Source organism: Micropterus salmoides, unplaced genomic scaffold (genome assembly GCF_014851395.1).
Source record: "Micropterus salmoides isolate LMB-PRFRI ecotype aquatic unplaced genomic scaffold, ASM1485139v1 Ms_hic_scaffold_1967, whole genome shotgun sequence".
NCBI lineage: Eukaryota > Metazoa > Chordata > Actinopteri > Centrarchiformes > Centrarchidae > Micropterus > Micropterus salmoides.
Window position 1 is genome coordinate 1 of NW_024041114.1, and position 20336 is coordinate 20336.

Consider the following 20336-nt stretch of genomic DNA (forward strand, 5'->3'; position numbering starts at 1 on the left):
ACTGCTGCCCAAACAAAACTCTTCCAAAACAAATCTGTGGAGTTGCATACTTTTCTATTTATGCGATTTTGAGATATTTAATTTGCCACATAAATATAAAGTATTATGTTACTTAATTAGATGAAACACTTTTAATTCAGCCTGTTCAGCCTCCAAATTAGTTATGCAGGCCTTTGTGAAACCTGGTGACCATTGTGAGTAAAAAGCATCTTTTACTGCCTTTCTTGGGTTTAATTCTGTATGATGAACCATCAGGGAAAGGCAGTGATGGTGACCAAATCACAACAACAGTTATCTCACAGCGCTTTTCATAAAAGCAGGTCTAGACCGTACTCTGTGATGTTATTTACAGAAGCCCAACAGTTTCCCACCAAGAGCAGCACTAGGCGACAGAGGCAAGGAAAAACTTCCTTTAAGAGGCAGAAACCTCGAGCAGAACCATGGATCTGCCTCGACCGGTTCGGGGTGAAGGTGAGAGGGAGAGAGAGAGAGAGAGAGAGAGAGAGAGAGAGAGAGAGAGAGAGAGGAGAGGGAGGGGGGATGGAAGGAGAGAGAGGGAGGCAGCCTACACAATATACACACAGAGGTGCAGACAGTAAAGGTGATGTTGCTATAGACTGAATGAAAAATGGTACAGATATTACAGTAATGTTGATGAATCGTAATGTTAATGATATTAATAACAATAATAATAACAATAGTTGTTGCAGCAGAGGGTGTCGAGCAGGAACACGGGGGCAGCAGGAGACCTGCAGCCACAGATCCAGAGCCAGAAACCTGCAGGAAGTGATAGGAGGAGAGAGGAGAGGGCGAGAAAGCACAAGACTACCGGAAAGGGGAGAAGTTGTGTTAGTAACATGCAATAATGGGATGAGGTTGCATACAGAGGGAGAGAAAGTAGAGGAGAGAGGAGCTCAGTGCATCATGGGAAATCCCCCGGCAGTCTAGGCCTATAGCAGCATAACTAAGGGATGGTTCAGGACTCACCTGAGCCAGCCCTAACTATAAGCTTTATCAAAGAGGAAAGTCTTAAGCCTACTCTTAAATGTGGAGATGGTGTCTGCCTCCTGAACCCAAACTGGAACCTGGTTCCACAGGAGAGGAGCTTGATAGCTGAACGCTCTGGCTCCTAGTCTACTTTTGGAGACTCTAGGAACCACAAGTAACCCTGCATTCTGGGAGCGCAGTGCTCTGGTGGTAGTAAGGTACTATGAGCTCTTTAAGATAAGATGGTGCCTGACCATTAAGAGCTTGTAGGTAAGAAGAATGATTTTAAATTCTATTCTGGATTTTACTGGAAGCCAATGCAAAGAAGCTAAAACTGGAGAAATATCTCTTTTCCTGGTCAATAGTGGTTTAGTGGAAACTGTATATGAAACTTACACCCTGTGATTAGTTGACCAAATTGCAAAAACATATTTCTCACTAATTCTGGGTTCTGTGTTTGGAGACATCCAAGGTACTGATCATTGATGTATGTTGAAATGATAAATTCTGTGTTGATCTGAGATATATTTTGAAGCACAGCCAGGATTTGTCCAGCTCCTCTGGACCGAACAGAGTAACAGTTTTAATGTATGAGGAGGTTTGAGAAAGTAAGATTGCTGACAAAGTTTGGGAGTTACTGATTGCCCAAGGAGCTTCTCACATGAAAAGTCGCAGGCAAGATAGGATATTTTTCGGCATCTAAATTTTTTTTGATTCGGATGAGATTAGAATTTTTTTGTCAGGAGATCAAAATATCACCACGGTGATCTATGTATTATTTTAATAAACCATATTATATTGATTTTCTTCCCAGGCTCCTCAGGTTTTTCTTCTGCTCAGCTGGGGCAGTGAAAAAAAGGGTTTCCACGACAGAGGTGTAAGAAACTAAATGTAAATTTTCACATTATATTTGATTGTATGCATACTTGTGTCAAACCTCCTGTTACTTTATTAAGTGGCTCAAAACCAGAAGAAGAGGTGGAGCAATATAAAAATGAAAACCAAGCTAAAAGAACCAACAGATTCTGTGCAAACAAACTATAGATAACAGTTAAATAAACAAAATCCACTCAAATGGAAAGAGTCTCCTGGATGACAAAGGTCCAGACACACAGAGAGAGAGAGAGGCACACATATTGGACAACCATTCCAAATACCAAAAATCAGTCTAAGTGTGGGTTTAAAACACATTGTTACATATCAATAGTGGTTTTGTGGACACTGTAGAAACAGATATAAACCAAGCCCTGTGATTTCTCCTTAAAGAGTTTAAAACATTTATTTTCTCACTAAACCAAAGGACAGTTTTCATTGGAGAATTTTTAAGAAAACATTTGGCCATGTGTTGTAAATGCTCCGTATTTGTATAGCACCTTTCTAGACTTTTCAACCACTCAAAGCGCTTTTACACGACATCTGCATTCACCATTCCCACTGAGCCCAAGTGCTCAAACAGAAACTAACATTCATACACTTGGATTGAACCAGCGATGTGCTCATGTGTGTTTCTCTGTCTGCAGAATCCGAACCTGATGTGTCCCATTCTGCGTCCAGACCTGCCAAACTGCTGCGTTTATATAATGTGTTAATATTTCTTTGTTCCTCTCTCTGTGCTGGAGTTCGTTAAGAACGTGGTTGCTTGATCCAGATTATTATTAAATTGGAGTGTAAGAGTGTGACAGTTGACAGTTGGCGCATTCAGCCTCCTCTTGTGCCGAAAGCTTTTTCTTCTTAATTCTTATTTTTTCGGCACCACACATTTCTTTTTCCTCCTTCTTTCTTTTTGCTATATTTACCATCTCTGTTGCACTTGTCACAACCCTGGGCTCGGCTGAGTTCAGCCCAGACAAAACGTAGCAAACCGGTGTAAAAGGTTTTTGGATTAAACTCGCCCCAGATGGAAAGTAAACTCCTCTGCCAATCAGAATTCAGCAAAAACGATGATCAGTCCAAGTTGGGAGGGGCCGTTCGTATCCCCCCCTCAATATTGAAAGTAAAACATTCAGTAAAATCGGATCATTCAGTAAAACATTAGAAACTGAAAAATGTCAGTATTTAGGGACATTAAACCCGTTTAATCTAAGAAAAGACATATGAAACTGTAGGCTAATTGGTTGTCCCTTCTCTTGCTTCTCCAAAATCTAACTTGGACAAAACAGTAAATATTTGTATAATTTTTTTTTTAGGGGTGCTTAGATGAAATTTAGGTGTGCTCAGCGTAATATTAAGTTTTTTGTATTGTATCTAAAAATATTATTCTTCAAATATCAGGGAACTCAGATATGTGGGAGAGATTGTGCAAAAGTTTTGAACATGAGCAGAAAACCTGCTGAAACACATTCTTTTAGTTTGGATTTGGTCTCCTGAGAAAAAAGATCTTCTCTCTTCTTCTAATTTCGAATTTGTGGCACTTTTGCTGATACTAAACAACTCAGTAGAACTTCTTGTGATGTGATTCTTGGCACTATGAACGAATCAATATCGAAGAATATTGAAAAAGCTGTAAAAACAGCATTGACATATTATCACTGTGTAAAGTTGTCATGGTGATTGTCGCCCACTTACACATCCAGCAGACACAGAGCAAGATTAGTGTCACATTTACAATGACTGAAGACATTATTAAATTAAAGTTATGCTTGAATTTGATTTAACTTTCCCCTCCAATCCATTGTTGAAGATATCATGGGTAGGTTTTACAAATCTTGTAAACGCACACACATATGGTTGAATGCACATCTTCATAACAATTAATGTCATTGCTTCATGTCACCTCAACAAAACGTCTCGGGTTACATATGTAACCATTGCTCCCCGAGAAGGGGAACGAGACACTGCGGTGACGACACTATGGGAACGCCCCTGGGCGTGGCAGGGCTGAACTATGAATGAAACTACTCCAATCCTATTGGTGTTACTAGAACGATAGTGTGTGACGGCGTAACCGGAGGGGGTATATAAGCACGCCGGCACATAGGACACATTAGCCCTTTCTATGAAGCGAGGCACTCCAGGCGGGGTGAGGTGTGGCGGACCGACGCAGTCTCGTTCCCCTTCTCAGGGAACAAGGGCTACATACGTAACCCGAGACGTTCCCCTTCGAGGGAACTCGAACTGCGTCAGTGACGACACTATGGGAACGAGATACCCACTTAGGCCGCACCGAAACCCCGCCTGCCCCCAGTGTGCAGAACCTGACGGCACGACTAGGAGGAGAGCGCACGGGTGCCGGGTGCAGAATGCAGGTCCAGACTGTAAAACCAGATAAAAGTGTGAGGGGTGGCCCAGCCAGCCGCATCACACAAATCCTGGAGTGACGCCCCTGCGAGGAGGGCCCTAGAAGCCGCCATGCCTCAAGTAGAGTTCGCCCTTACAGCCATAGGTGAAGGCAAACTGCGCACCTGATAGGCCAGGGAAATAGTCTGAACGATCCAGTTGCTGATGGTGAGTTTAGAAGCGGGGAGCCCAGAAACACACCAGCAACTGTTCTGCTTTCCTCCACCAGGAAGACCTCAGAGTGTTCATACTCAGTGCTCTGACAGGGCAGAGCAGATGAAGTCTCCCGTCCTCCGCCGTCACATGAGGTGGGGGATGAACCTTAGGGACATAACCTGGACAAGGGTGCAGGATGGCCCTGAGCCTCCCCGGGGCAAACTCCAGGCATCGGGGAGACACCGAAAGTGCCTGGAGATCCCCCACCCTCCTCAGAGAGGTGATAGCGAGGAGAAAGGTCATCTTAAGGGTCAGGTGCTTGGCCTCAGCCGACTCCAGGGGTTCGAAGGGGGCCTCAGCCAGCGCTTCGAGAACCACTGCCAGGTCCCAGGTGGGAACCCTGGAACGAGTCACGGGTCTGATCCTCCGGGCTCCACGGAGGAAGCGCACGACCAGCAGAAGCCTCCCTGAGGGCCCTGCAATGGCAGCCACATATACTTTGAGCGTGGATGGTGAGAGGCCAGTGGAGAAACGGTGCTGGAGGAACTCCAGTATCACAATTACCGAGCAAGTAACTGGGTCCACCGCCTGTTCTCTGCACCAGGTGGTGAACACATTCCACTTTAGGCCGTACATCCTTCTCGTGGACGGGGCACTGGAGCTGAGCAGCGTTTCGACTGCAAAGAAGAAACTTGTGGAAGCTACTTAATGACTTTAGCTTTCTATAGGATCAGGTTCAGTTTCTCAAAACCTGAAAATTTCAGAGCATAACATTAAATCGCACCATGTTAGGAAGGGAGATCTAAAGGGAGATCTAAACTACACCAGTTTCCCACTGCTGCGCTCGTTAGTGTAAGTATGTGCAATAAAACCTTCGAGACTAAAATTATATTACTTTACCAACCAACCTGTGTGCAGAAAGCGTTATTTTAATCTGCTCTCTCATCTTCTGTGTTAACCTTACAAGCTAACAGCTAACGTTAGCATGGCAATTAAAGTTAGCCAAATGTTACAAACAAGCTAAATTAAAGGCTGTCTGTGTGTAACATTAGTCTAACTGTTTAGCTTAGTTTGCCCTGTAGCTTACAACTTGCCACACTGTTGTAAACTGGTTGAAACGAGCCAGCTGCTCCTGCACCATGACAAACTGTTCTCACATCAACTCGACGTCAGATAAATAACAATACATGATACAAATGTTGACTGGCAAGATAATGTTGGTAACGATTGCAAAGATATCTACATGACAATTACGTAGATAAAGTTTTCGGGATGTTTGCAGTCAGTGGATCCTAAAACTCATGCCTGTGACACATCATCACCAGTTAATTTCCACCAGTTAAACTGTCACAGTGGCAGTAAGGTTAAATGACTGCAGAGATAACAGGAGGAAACACTGAAACAGACTGATCTCTTCATTCTTTGTATACATCACTCAGTGCTGTCGTGTCAGATGTTGGCTTTATATTGACTTTGCTGTTGTTAACATTCATTTTGCTGCTCTATAAACAGCATTTAGTTGTATTTAGAATATTCAACACAAACCCTATATTGAATTAAAAAACAACCAGGCAGCCAATATGCACACTTCAATATTTTTTTATATTTATGGTAAGCGATATCATCATCTGAATATATAACTATTTTATTGCAGATTTTCCTCCCATCGTTCAGGCCTTCCTCACGCCCTTGTTCGCTTCATCTCTTATTTGTCTGTTGGTTGCTAGGATGGCTGAACACGCAAAATGGTCAAAGGCTCAGACATATTTAATTTAAAGCCAGAGATAGTGCTTGCAGTTAATATTGACAGACTAATGAAGTGTTGCAGGCTGCGGTTTTGAAGGCTGGTTTGAAGTCAGTATATCAGAGAGCAGTAATTGTGTCTCACACACACACACACACACACACACACACACACACACACACACACACAGTGTAACAATACACCAAATCCAGGTTCAGTTCAGACTTTGATTTTAGATCCACGGTTCGGTTCATGTTGCGGTCACCACCCTTTTATGTTTTGGAAAAAGGTGAAATGTGTCAAAAAAACTGCATCATGAGATGCTCTGGCCTACAAATCTTGTTCTTGAGATTTAAGAAGTCATGTTTGTTTTGTTACAGACCCCAGTTTCTTTCACATAGTGATATATTTAATAGTTTATTCAGTGATTCCCACACAAAGTGAGTTATATGGCAATATCATGTTTTTACCACTGATTTGTTCCGACTAGTGATTAGTATCATGGTCAAAAGGTATCACTGAGTGTGTTTCGGGGTATACCCTTTGGTTATATTGAGCATTTCATGTGGGATGACTCAGTTTGTGTTTTTTCCCTACACTTTCATAGAGTTCTCCATCCCAGCTGGCAGCAGAGGCATCAGAGTTTAGGTTCATAGGTTCTTCAGACTGATTAGGTTGTTAAAAAAAAAGTTCAGTTCATTGGCCTTGTCCTTGAGGAGAGATAAACCAGTGCGCAGGAGAAGATAGTAAGGCCAGCTGCAAGTCGTTAACATATAAATAACATTTATCCGGATCAGTGTCCTCCAATCGCTCTCATCCTCAGCGTCATACGTGCATCCAGTTCATGTAGTAATTTCGACATTTCTTCTAATTTCATTGTCAGGCCAGTGGTTACTCTCAGCAGCTCACCAGACTGCGCCCCGATGGTGTCAATCCTCCTCTGCGCTTCCACAGACCGGTCTGAGATGTTACGAAACAGTTCACCGTACTGATCAGCCCTTTGATGTAAAACCTTCAGCTTGAGTTTATGATGAGATGGGAACTAATGTGGATGCAGACGTCTCTGAAGAAGTAGCACAGCAACCCAACGCTGGTGTGTTTACTATCAGATCTGACAAAGGTAAACCTGATTCCCATTTCTTTCACAATAGTCCATGGATTATGACTAAGACCCAGTTACACTTTAGTTGTGAAAAACCAACAAATTGTGTTTATTTCTTCGCTCCTCTCTCTCTCTCTCCTGAACTACACTTAGAGTCCAAGGGGACAACCTCTTCCAGCTCTTCCCAGTCCACCAGGCCACTGCTTGATGTCATAACCAAGTCAGCACAGTAAGTTTCAGCTTGTGGCTCGAATGATCCTGGATGAGATTTATTGTGAGAGCCTCCTTTGCACAGTTTTTTGATTGGTAGCTATTTCTGTAGGTGTATTTACTGTAAGTTGTTCATGATTATTTATTTTAGTGAATACTGTCTTGTCTTCTACTCCTTTCACAGTTGGTTGAATCTGCACTGACCAAGAAGATCAAAGAATCTGGGTGAAAGGATGGATCAGCACACGCAGGTAGCAGGGATTGTCTGAGCTGCAGAGAGAGCTGGAGGTGAGTTAAAAGGTGCAGTTCCCAGACTCAACTCATGACTGTGAGGTTAAAACTCGCAGCCCAAAAAGGAGAACAACAAACACACGTGTGGACATCTTCAGCTGAGGACTGCGACTTACTTTGGCTTCAACTCAACAATCATTCATGACTTCAGTTAAATGTTGAAGTTGCTGTTACTGTTACCTTGTCTGTGGTCCGCTGGCAGGACACCGGCTTCTGTCTGGTCAGGTACCGTCGTGCAGTTGCTGAGGCGACATAAATTTTGTTTGGAGGTGGACGGACATTACAGAGTTGGTTTTTTTTCTTTAGCTTGAAATAATCCCATACTTTGCACACTTTCTTCATTGTCCCTCGCTGTTTTCTCTCTCTTCTTCCTCCACTTTTCAAACAGCTGCATCATAATCACGTCCTGTTTACAGCGTAAGCGCGACAGTAACAAATGTCCTTGCGAAACAATGTTCTGTATAGTTACATGGATTAAACGAAGCATCGATGCAAGGGGGGGAGCACCTGCACATCAATAATTTCATCCATTCAGTCTTGAAGGGAGATGAAACCTGGTAATTATTGGCGATGAGATATTTTGATACAATCTGTGCACGGAGAAGAGATTTCTGAAACCGTTACACACTGCGGTTTTATAGTTTGTAAATCTTTACAGAATGAGTTGTGAACAGCTGTGTAGATATAATTCAGATGTGACTGACTGCAAGAAGAGACTAATGTGCTTTGAAATATCATTTCCTCCCCTTCCATTACAGTCCGGTGTCAAGATCCCACTTTGTCCAGCTCCGAAGCATCTTGCAAGGTGATGGACCGGCAACAGACTCTGCCCCAGAGAACCACGTGGATATTGAAAGAGTATTCGAAAGAAATCACTTCATCAACGAAGATGAATTCTTTCATCCAGGATTCGACTATGATTTCACCAATTTGAAAGACACCGAGACTTATTACAGAGGAGGAGAGGTGTATCAACGCCCATGTGGATGGCAGCGTTTTGCCCTCAAGGTAAATATGCTTTTGTTTTACTTGACATTTAATCCCAGAGTTTCCGTCCAGTTTTTTTGTGAAACACGACTGCAAATTTTGTTGAATGTAGAAAACGTAAAAAAAGTAAAAATAAATAAAAAATAAAAAACGAGACATTGGCGCAGTAAAGGCTTCTTTCTGGCAACTCGACCGTGCAGCTCATTTTCGTTTCAAGTACCGTCGCATTGTGGTCCTTGCAACAACCACACCATCTTTTTCCAGAGCAGCCTGTATTTCTCCTGACGTTACCTGTGGGTTCTTCTTTGGATCCCGACAGTTATTTTGCATGACGAGTCATATTTTCAAAATTAATGCCAAAATTAAAAAACATTATGCCAGGCTATGCAAACCTATTAGCACAACTGTATGTACATATATATATTTATTATTTGCCTATATTTGGGACAGGCCTTTAATTCCTTTTCCACAAAACTCCCAGAATATATAATAGCCTACTGTAAAATTATTTAACCAGAAATTTTATACCATTTCAACCAGTAGGAATATTACTTGTAGTCTATTAAAATTAGGCTATTGGATAACACATCAATTACAATTAATTTATTTTATCAACCTCTGAGAGAAAGTGCATCCAACCTCATGCAGAGACGTAGATGAAATGAATTGTTCTTTTGTATTATATTTTAATTTTATAATTTCCTTTGAAAACCACAAAAAAACAAGTTGTTTTTCTGTTTTAAAACCAAAATGGAAAAATGGTAAACAACAAACAGACATCTATTTTTATTTAAACTCATAACGGAAAACAGGGTGGCTAATTGGGTCTGGGTATCTCTGGATAATCCGTAATTCGTTTGTAATTCTAAAACAAAAATACCGTTTATCTGTTTTTTGTTTCAAAACGAAAAACGAAGTAATCGTTTTTGGTTTCAGAATCAAACAACGAAAAACCAATTCAACGAACAAAGAATGAAGAGAGTCGGTCTGGGAATTACAGAATATCCACAGATACCCGGACCACTAACATGTCCTGTTTATGTCCACACATGCCTTTAAAACACCAGAGTTGACGGTTGAACCACAGGCAGATACATTTTTTGATGATGAGGGAGCTGTCGTGGCAAAACATGTTTCCTCTAGTTAGGGTGAGATGAATAGCAATTCAATTCTCCCGGTTTTCATGCAGTTGATACGCAGATAGGAGACTTCTGCACAAACCTCATAGGGACACAGAGAGAAGTCTAATAATAATCATACTTTATCCTTAGGTTATACTTATTTGTGCATATTTTTCATTTTGTTTTGGCAGCTACAGCAAGCACATGAGTATTTTAACACACCAATTCAATAACAGAACAAAGCACACTGAAATCATGTAAGGTTTTTATTACAATGAGCTCAGGGCGAAACAGTCAACAAAGATCAAGACAAAATATATACTTGAGTTACAACAGTAATTAGAGCCTAATTACAAGTGATACCCGAAGTTAAGATTGTCAACATTTTCTAAATCTTTTTATTCAGAAAGATTTTCAATAAAACCAAACTAATATCTGTTACTAATTCACAGTTTCAACATTTAACTAGAGAGACCACAAACTTCTGTGTAACTACAAAAAGTGAAGGTCTAACTTTTGTAGATATTTTAAAAAGATTATTACAAGAAATATTTTGTAATAATATATTTATAACATTGTGATCCAAATATCTACAGAAAGTGAAAGTCTAACTTTTGTAGATATTTAAAATATATTTAACACATTATATATATTTTGTAATAATATATTTATAACATTGTGATCCAAATATCTACAGAAAGTGAAAGTCTAACTTTTGTAGATATTTAAAATATATTTAACACATTATATATTTTGTAATAATATATATAATAGTGATTAACCTTTAATATTTGATCAATTCAACATATACTCACTCCGCTCTGGGGACCTGATAAGGCCGTAAAGGGCTCCTGTTCCCCAAAGTTGAGTTAAGGTCCTTTAGAAACAGATGAACTACCGCAGTGTTAAAATCTGTGGTAATTTGTTCAATAATAGGTAAAATTGAACTATAGTTAACAATTTCATTCCAGTTCTTTGTCAGAATATCAATAATTGTGTCATGGACCAGTGGGTGAAATGCGAGTGATGAAATAATTTTCACTGCACAGGCCACATGTTGGTCTTTTGTCAGATTAACTGAATTTTCTGCCAGTTTCTTAAATTTTTCGAGACACGATTTAATATCCCCATTTAGTTTTTTTCTTTGTTGTGTGTCCTTAACAGTAGAGATTGTCTGGTAGATTTCCAAAAAAATGTTTTTATTGAAATAGTCAGTGTTCAATTTGAAAGGAATTTCCTTGTATGTTTCTACATAGGGATAAAAACAGCTGCTGGGACTTGAGATGTCAGAGTACTTGAGATCTACAAAATAATTTGGACCCTTTAGTCCCCAAAACTTTGTGAATGCCACATAAGTAAAAAATCCATATTTACTGAGCCACTGATCAGCCATCTCTAAAAGTTTAAACATACATGGCTTAATATGTTTTTTTCTCTTCAAACATGGACTGTTGAGAGTATAAATTAAAATACTCTGAACATTTGTTCCATTGTTTGGTAGAAATTCATCAATTTGTCTCATTAAAATTTCCTCACTGTGTGATGTAACTTCAGTGGAAGGAGAAGCAGAATTTTTGCTCTTCTTGTCTCGATAATATGGACAAACTGCATGAAAAAGGTTAGATGTACCATTTTTCATTTCAACAACAGCATATGCAAATTGTTTGTCCCCCTTTATGTTTATTGTGGTCATTGTTTTGCTCCAAAACTCCATGTCTCCATGTCTAATAACCAATTCATTGTTTACATTTGAAAATAATGTCATTATTTGCTTAAAAAGTTGCTTTTTATAACGACAAGTTATTAGCTTCATGAAATTGTCTTTTAATGACATAATTTCTGTTCTTGATGTCAGTGAAGGGTAGCGTTGATCCTCCTGCTGCTGGTCCTCTTCCCTGGATAATGAAAAAGGGGGAACTTAGTTTAATCCACATGAAAAAAATCTTGTGCTAAACAATTTGTCATTTAACCTTTCAGCTGCAATGTTCCCCATACGCTGCAACTGTAAGCTGCCAACTGACTGAATGAATTGAACTCTGTGGTAGTGTGTTAGGTGACGAACACGTCGGGTTTATCTAAAGTCTGCGTAGGGAGGGGGTCGGGCTGGATGGATGAGTCACCAAAAAGTTTAACTTTAACCTCTGCCCTAAAAGGAAGTAGTAATTTTAACCCACTCCATGATCTTTGCTTAACCCTAACCGGATTTATTTTTCAAAGGGAGTTTTTTATGGGTTTGGAAGTACCAAACAAAATATACTCACCGGCCACTTTATTAGGTTCACCTGTTCAATTGCTTCTTAACACAAATAGCTAAACAGCAAGTCACATGGCAGCAACTCAATGTATTTAGGCATGTAGACATGGTCAAGACACTTGCTGAAGTTCAAACCGAGCATCAGAATAAGGACAAAATGGGATTTTTGTGACTTTGAACGTGGCATTCTTGTTAGTGACAGACGGGCAGGTCTGAGTATTTCAGAAACTGCTGATCTACTGGGAATTAAACGCAGACGGGCTACAGCAGCAGAAGACCACTCTAGGTGCCACTCCTGTGAGCTAAAACCAGAAACTACAGTTCACACAGGCTCACCAAAATTGGACAATAAGATCTGAAAAAACGTTGCCTGGTCTGATGAGTCTCGATTTCAGATGGTTTGCTGAAGTGACTAAAGAAAGAGGTGCTTAACACCATAACTGATGCCTTGTCTTCTGTATGTATGAATGTATGTGTGTTGTAGAGCAGCACAAGCCCCGTTGTTAGTAGTGAATGGGTCACTGGTGTGGGATTTTTTTCCTTTTATAAGCAGATTGATTGATTGTGTATCTGTGTTTGGTGTGGGTTTTGTTTTGCATGTGTGATTGGTTAAGTTGTTTTCCTGCATGCATAGTTTCTATGTTAGTTTTATTTCTTACAAATGATTGCCAAATGAGAACTACTGTGGAGAGTGGACTGTGTGTAACTCTGTGACTGCTGTGACCATTCTGTTTAGGCAACACAGTCTCACTCCCTACTCGTCAAAAGGCCCTTTGTCGTCGCTTTTTAAAGACTTGGGTAGCCCTTTTGCATCAATTATTGACGTTTAGGGATCCACAGTCAAGTTAGCAACGCTTAGCAACAATAAATATGCAATATCCGGTTACACTTTCAAGATAAAACGTAACGTTTCGATACATTGCCATGTTGAAACGCGCATAATTAAAGTCGTGAAACGTTGCAGTTTCGTTAGGTTTAGGCACAAAAAGTACTTGGTTGGGTTTAGGCAACAAAACTACTTGGTTAAGGTTAGGAAAAGATCGGGGTTTGGGTTAAAATAGCTATGTATGTCAATTAAGACTTAAGTTAACTTACGTTAATGTCAATTTACCTCACTCGCCTAAATAAAAACATTTAATGTTTTGTTTCGCACGCGACACAAACCCTGTTCTCCTGCTTCAAGGTCCGGGTTCTGGCCCTCTATCCACCCCAATCACCTCCTTACTTCGTCTTTTCTCTTAAATATCATACTTGCCTTTACCATCAAAAACTGACACAACAGGGCTTCCCTCAATACGTCGAACTATGACGTCAAAGGGATCCCTGGTGCGTCACAAACCGATGGATTCAGGCATGGCCCACGGCCATTACTGAATGTTTTAGATATTTTAGAGCCCTTTTTATACAGATCACTTTTAACTCCTTTATCCTGTTTAATTTAATAAACACTGGTTTACACCGGTTTAAACCGGTACTGGTCTGAGCCTTGTTTGTTGTCTGGTGCAGCTTGTTCCCCCAGCAGAGTCCAACCTACATAGTGTCGGTCACACCTACATAGTCCATTGTCATGGGACCAGTTGACATAACTGAGTAACAACATTTCATTTCTTGAAGTTTACCTTTGGGGTATGAGGTGCGGTACCTTGGTTGATAACATCTCTCCTCTCTTAAGCATTTCTTGAACTTGTTGTCCGCTTCTGTCCGGCTGAGAGAAAAAAAAAACAGAAGAAGATTTAAGTTACTGGTGAAATGAACTGTACTGCCTACATGCTTCACCTATAGTCTGACAACCACTCAAAGTATTTTACACTCCCACAGAGTAGCCCATCGTTACCTCCATCCAAAAGATAATTTAGAGTAAACGTGTAGCTACTGCTTAAAATTTGGTTTGATGCTTTTTATACCAGGACTTCATTTGGCACATTAATGCGAACTTGTTCAAAATTATCGTGACTTACAAGACGGCAACCAAAGCGACCCGGAAAACTGAAAACCTTATTCCCTCAGTCAGTTTCCTCTCTGAACGACCGTGTGAACTACTATGGGGCAGTTCTTGAACGACCGACGTTTATTAAAAATCCCGACAGCCTCCTGACATTGTTCACACATTCCTGTAGGGTGTTTTCCTGTAATTAAAAGTGTGCTGTTCAGATTGCTACGCCCACTTCTCAGCCTGCTTATTATCACCTGGTCGTTTCCTCTTTGCTCCCCTGCTTCTTGATACACCTACTCTGCTTTCGATTTCGTGGAAATGTCTCCCTTTTATTGCATTATCCCAGCTCTGTTGCCATTGTTGATTTACACTTCTCCACACTATGCCTTTCCCCTCTGATTTTGATAATTTAATGTTGACTTCAACATCTCCTTTTTGTAACTGCTTCTTTTGCCACCTTATATATTATAATATTTTCCTTGTACTTACATTCCCTATAGCTATAATATACACTAGTTAAATCAGCATTCTTATTATTGTGTTTAATCTTAAATAGTTCCAAATCTTCACATGGTGTTTCTAATTCCCAGGTCTGACAGGTCACACCACATTTGCACCTAACTATTTATTATACCCCTCTATCCTTTGCTATTTGCTCCCCTGTCCACACAAAACTTGTTTTTTGTGTTGTCTCCTTCTCCAGCACCCTTTTTGCTGGATGGCCTGGATCTCCATGCCCTCTTAAACTGATCCAGTAATTAGCCCCCAGCTGCTTTCTTAATTTTATCATTATTCCTTTTTGAACTTCAGTCAATTAGTTTTTTCGTTATAGACCATAAACTTGGATGTCTCTTGGTCTGTACTATTATAAAACCTTCTACTGTGTGATTAGCAAGCAAACTAAAATAACGTTTTTAATAAAACTAAAACAACTTTTTTTTAGTAAAACTAAACTAACAAATGTTTAGTTCTCCCTAACAGCCAGAGCATTGTTGACCTGTAACTTCAAGTGAACCAATGTTAAATGTAGCTTAGGACAGCAGTTCGCCTGTTTAAGTTTCTATTATTTAATTCATATTTTAGTTATAGGCCTTCTTGCTATATGGGAGCTCAACCAGCAGAGGTCCCTCTACCTCCTTCTGTGGCGCCAACAGGCAACAAGGTTCTCACCTTTTGACTTGTGTTTATATCAAAGAGAAGGCTGGCGCTGCAACCAGAGGAAGCTAATCACTGAGTTTGAAGGATTTGCAGAACTTCACCTGCCTCCCAGCTGCTCTTTCTATGGTGCTATAACTGCTGAAATCTCTCAGCTTCAACAATCTACTGCTGCCCAAACAAAACTCTTCCAAAACAAATCTGTGGAGTTGCAAACTTTTCTATTTATGCGATTTTGAGATATTTAATTTGCCACATAAATATAAAGTATTATGTTACTTAATTAGATGAAACACTTTTAATTCAGCCTGTTCAGCCTCCAAATTAGTTATGCAGGCCTTTGTGAAACCTGGTGACCATTGTGAGTAAAAAGCATCTTTTACTGCCTTTCTTGGGTTTAATTCTGTATGATGAACCATCAGGGAAAGGCAGTGATGGTGACCAAATCACAACAACAGTTATCTCACAGCGCTTTTCATAAAAGAGCAGGTCTAGACCGTACTCTGTGATGTTATTTACAGAAGCCCAACAGTTTCCCACCAAGAGCAGCACTAGGCGACAGAGGCAAGGAAAAACTTCCTTTAAGAGGCAGAAACCTCGAGCAGAACCATGGATCTGCCTCGACCGGTTCGGGGTGAAGGAGAGAGAGGGAGAGAGAGAGAGAGAGAGAGAGAGAGAGAGAGAGAGAGAGAGAGGGAGGGAGGGGGATGGAAGGAGAGAGAGGGGAGGGAGGCAGCCTACACAATATACACACAGAGGTGCAGACAGTAAAGGTGATGTTGCTATAGACTGAATGAAAAATGGTACAGATATTTACAGTAATGTTGATGAATCGTAATGTTAATGATATTAATAACAATAATAATAACAATAGTTGTTGCAGCAGAGGGTGTCGAGCAGGAACACGGGGGCAGCAGGAGACCTGCAGCCACAGATCCAGAGCCAGAAAACCTGCAGGAAGTGATAGGAGGAGAGAGGAGAGGGACGAGAAAGCACAAGACTACCGGAAAGGGGAGAAGTTGTGTTAGTAACATGCAATAATGGGATGAGGTTGCATACAGAGGGAGAGAAAGTAGAGGAGAGAGGAGCTCAGTGCATCATGGGAAATCCCCCGGCAGTCTAGGCCTATAGCAGCATAACTAAGGGATGGTTCAGGACTCACCTGAGCCAGCCCTAACTATAAGCTTTATCAAAGAGGAAAGTCTTAAGCCTACTCTTAAATGTGGAGATGGTGTCTGCCTCCTGAACCCAAACTGGAACCTGGTTCCACAGGAGAGGAGCTTGATAGCTGAACGCTCTGGCTCCTAGTCTACTTTTGGAGACTCTAGGAACCACAAGTAACCCTGCATTCTGGGAGCGCAGTGCTCTGGTGGGGTAGTAAGGTACTATGAGCTCTTTAAGATAAGATGGTGCCTGACCATTAAGAGCTTTGTAGGTAAGAAGAATGATTTTAAATTCTATTCTGGATTTTACTGGAAGCCAATGCAAAGAAGCTAAAACTGGAGAAATATGATCTCTTTTCCTGGTCAATAGTGGTTTAGTGGAAACTGTATATGAAACTTACACCCTGTGATTAGTTGACCAAATTGCAAAAACATATTTCTCACTAATTCTGGGTTCTGTGTTTGGAGACATCCAAGGTACTGATCATTGATGTATGTTGAAATATGATAAATTCTGTGTTGATCTGAGATATATTTTGAAGCACAGCCAGGATTTGTCCAGCTCCTCTGGACCGAACAGAGTAACAGTTTTAATGTATGAGGAGGTTTGAGAAAGTAAGATTGCTGACAAAGTTTGGGAGTTACTGATTGCCCAAGGAGCTTCTCACATGAAAAGTCGCAGGCAAGATAGGATATTTTTCGGCATCTAAATTTTTTTTGATTCGGATGAGATTAGAATTTTTTTGTCAGGAGATCAAAATATCACCACGGTGATCTATGTATTATTTTAATAAACCATATTATATTGATTTTCTTCCCAGGCTCCTCAGGTTTTTCTTCTGCTCAGCTGGGGCAGTGAAAAAAAGGGTTTCCACGACAGAGGTGTAAGAAACTAAATGTAAATTTTCACATTATATTTGATTGTATGCATACTTGTGTCAAACCTCCTGTTACTTTATTAAGTGGCTCAAAACCAGAAGAAGAGGTGGAGCAATATAAAAATGAAAACCAAGCTAAAAGAACCAACAGATTCTGTGCAAACAAACTATAGATAACAGTTAAATAAACAAAATCCACTCAAATGGAAAGAGTCTCCTGGATGACAAAGGTCCAGACACACAGAGAGAGAGAGAGGCACACATATTGGACAACCATTCCAAATACCAAAAATCAGTCTAAGTGTGGGTTTAAAACACATTGTTACATATCAATAGTGGTTTTGTGGACACTGTTGAAACAGATATAAACCAAGCCCTGTGATTTCTCCTTAAAGAGTTTAAAACATTTATTTTCTCACTAAACCAAAGGACAGTTTTCATTGGAGAATTTTTAAGAAAACATTTGGCCATGTGTTGTAAATGCTCCGTATTTGTATAGCACCTTTCTAGACTTTTCAACCACTCAAAGCGCTTTTACACGACATCTGCATTCACCATTCCCACTGAGCCCAAGTGCTCAAACAGAAACTAACATTCATACACTTGGATTGAACCAGCGATGTGCTCATGTGTGTTTCTCTGTCTGCAGAATCCGAACCTGATGTGTCCCATTCTGCGTCCAGACCTGCCAAACTGCTGCGTTTATATAATGTGTTAATATTTCTTTGTTCCTCTCTCTGTGCTGGAGTTCGTTAAGAACGTGGTTGCTTGATCCAGATTATTATTAAATTGGAGTGTAAGAGTGTGACAGTTGACAGTTGGCGCATTCAGCCTCCTCTTGTGCCGAAAGCTTTTTCTTCTTAATTCTTATTTTTTCGGCACCACACATTTCTTTTTCCTCCTTCTTTCTTTTTGCTATATTTACCATCTCTGTTGCACTTGTCACAACCCTGGGCTCGGCTGAGTTCAGCCCAGACAAAACGTAGCAAACCGGTGTAAAAGGTTTTTGGATTAAACTCGCCCCAGATGGAAAGTAAACTCCTCTGCCAATCAGAATTCAGCAAAAACGATGATCAGTCCAAGTTGGGAGGGGCCGTTCGTATCCCCCCCTCAATATTGAAAGTAAAACATTCAGTAAAATCGGATCATTCAGTAAAACATTAGAAACTGAAAAATGTCAGTATTTAGGGACATTAAACCCGTTTAATCTAAGAAAAGACATATGAAACTGTAGGCTAATTGGTTGTCCCTTCTCTTGCTTCTCCAAAATCTAACTTGGACAAAACAGTAAATATTTGTATAATTTTTTTTTTAGGGGTGCTTAGATGAAATTTAGGTGTGCTCAGCGTAATATTAAGTTTTTTGTATTGTATCTAAAAATATTATTCTTCAAATATCAGGGAACTCAGATATGTGGGAGAGATTGTGCAAAAGTTTTGAACATGAGCAGAAAACCTGCTGAAACACATTCTTTTAGTTTGGATTTGGTCTCCTGAGAAAAAAGATCTTCTCTCTTCTTCTAATTTCGAATTTGTGGCACTTTTGCTGATACTAAACAACTCAGTAGAACTTCTTGTGATGTGATTCTTGGCACTATGAACGAATCAATATCGAAGAATATTGAAAAAGCTGTAAAAACAGCATTGACATATTATCACTGTGTAAAGTTGTCATGGTGATTGTCGCCCACTTACACATCCAGCAGACACAGAGCAAGATTAGTGTCACATTTACAATGACTGAAGACATTATTAAATTAAAGTTATGCTTGAATTTGATTTAACTTTCCCCTCCAATCCATTGTTGAAGATATCATGGGTAGGTTTTACAAATCTTGTAAACGCACACACATATGGTTGAATGCACATCTTCATAACAATTAATGTCATTGCTTCATGTCACCTCAACAAAACGTCTCGGGTTACATATGTAACCATTGCTCCCCGAGAAGGGGAACGAGACACTGCGGTGACGACACTATGGGAACGCCCCTGGGCGTGGCAGGGCTGAACTATGAATGAAACTACTCCAATCCTATTGGTGTTACTAGAACGATAGTGTGTGACGGCGTAACCGGAGGGGGTATATAAGCACGCCGGCACATAGGACACATTAGCCCTTTCTATGAAGCGAGGCACTCCAGGCGGGGTGAGGTGTGGCGGACCGACGCAGTCTCGTTCCCCTTCTCAGGGAACAAGGGCTACATACGTAACCCGAGACGTTCCCCTTCGAGGGAACTCGAACTGCGTCAGTGACGACACTATGGGAACGAGATACCCACTTAGGCCGCACCGAAACCCCGCCTGCCCCCAGTGTGCAGAACCTGACGGCACGACTAGGAGGAGAGCGCACGGGTGCCGGGTGCAGAATGCAGGTCCAGACTGTAAAACCAGATAAAAGTGTGAGGGGTGGCCCAGCCAGCCGCATCACACAAATCCTGGAGTGACGCCCCTGCGAGGAGGGCCCTAGAAGCCGCCATGCCTCAAGTAGAGTTCGCCCTTACAGCCATAGGTGAAGGCAAACTGCGCACCTGATAGGCCAGGGAAATAGTCTGAACGATCCAGTTGCTGATGGTGAGTTTAGAAGCGGGGAGCCCAGAAACACACCAGCAACTGTTCTGCTTTCCTCCACCGGGAAGACCTCAGAGTGTCATACTCAGTGCTCTGACAGGGCAGAGCAGATGAAGTCTCCCGTCCTCCGCCATCACATGAGGTGGGGGATGAACCTTAGGGACATAACCTGGACAAGGGTGCAGGATGGCCCTGACCCTCCCCGGGGCAAACTCCAGGCATCGGGGAGACACCGAAAGTGCCTGGAGATCCCCCACCCTCCTCAGAGAGGTGATAGCGAGGAGAAAGGTCATCTTAAGGGTCAGGTGCTTGGCCTCAGCCGACTCCAGGGGTTCGAAGGGGGCCTCAGCCAGCGCTTCGAGAACCACTGCCAGGTCCCAGGTGGGAACCCTGGAACGAGTCACGGGTCTGATCCTCCGGGCTCCACGGAGGAAGCGCACGACCAGCAGAAGCCTCCCTGAGGGCCCTGCAATGGCAGCCACATATACTTTGAGCGTGGATGGTGAGAG

The 20336-nt window shown here is 41.2% G+C and overlaps 1 protein-coding gene and 1 long non-coding RNA gene across 2 annotated transcripts; one reads left to right on the forward strand and one right to left on the reverse strand.

Moving 5' to 3' along the window:
* The first annotated feature begins 7050 nt into the window (after window positions 1-7050).
* LOC119911219 lies at window positions 7051-9007 on the forward strand. The gene is made up of 4 exons (XR_005445832.1): window positions 7051-7283; window positions 7419-7494; window positions 7660-7763; window positions 8525-9007. It is a non-coding gene; the product is annotated as an uncharacterized LOC119911219 (long non-coding RNA).
* A 1618-nt stretch (window positions 9008-10625) lies between these two features.
* LOC119911218 lies at window positions 10626-15050 on the reverse strand. The gene is made up of 3 exons (XM_038730030.1): window positions 14087-15050; window positions 13748-13833; window positions 10626-11769 (listed from the first exon to the last, which is right to left on the reverse strand). The coding sequence occupies exons 2-3, from the start codon at window positions 13801-13803 to the stop codon at window positions 10686-10688; spliced, it is 1140 nt and encodes a 379-aa protein (XP_038585958.1). The 5' UTR covers window positions 13804-13833; window positions 14087-15050; the 3' UTR covers window positions 10626-10685.
* Window positions 15051-20336: the final 5286 nt, after the last annotated feature.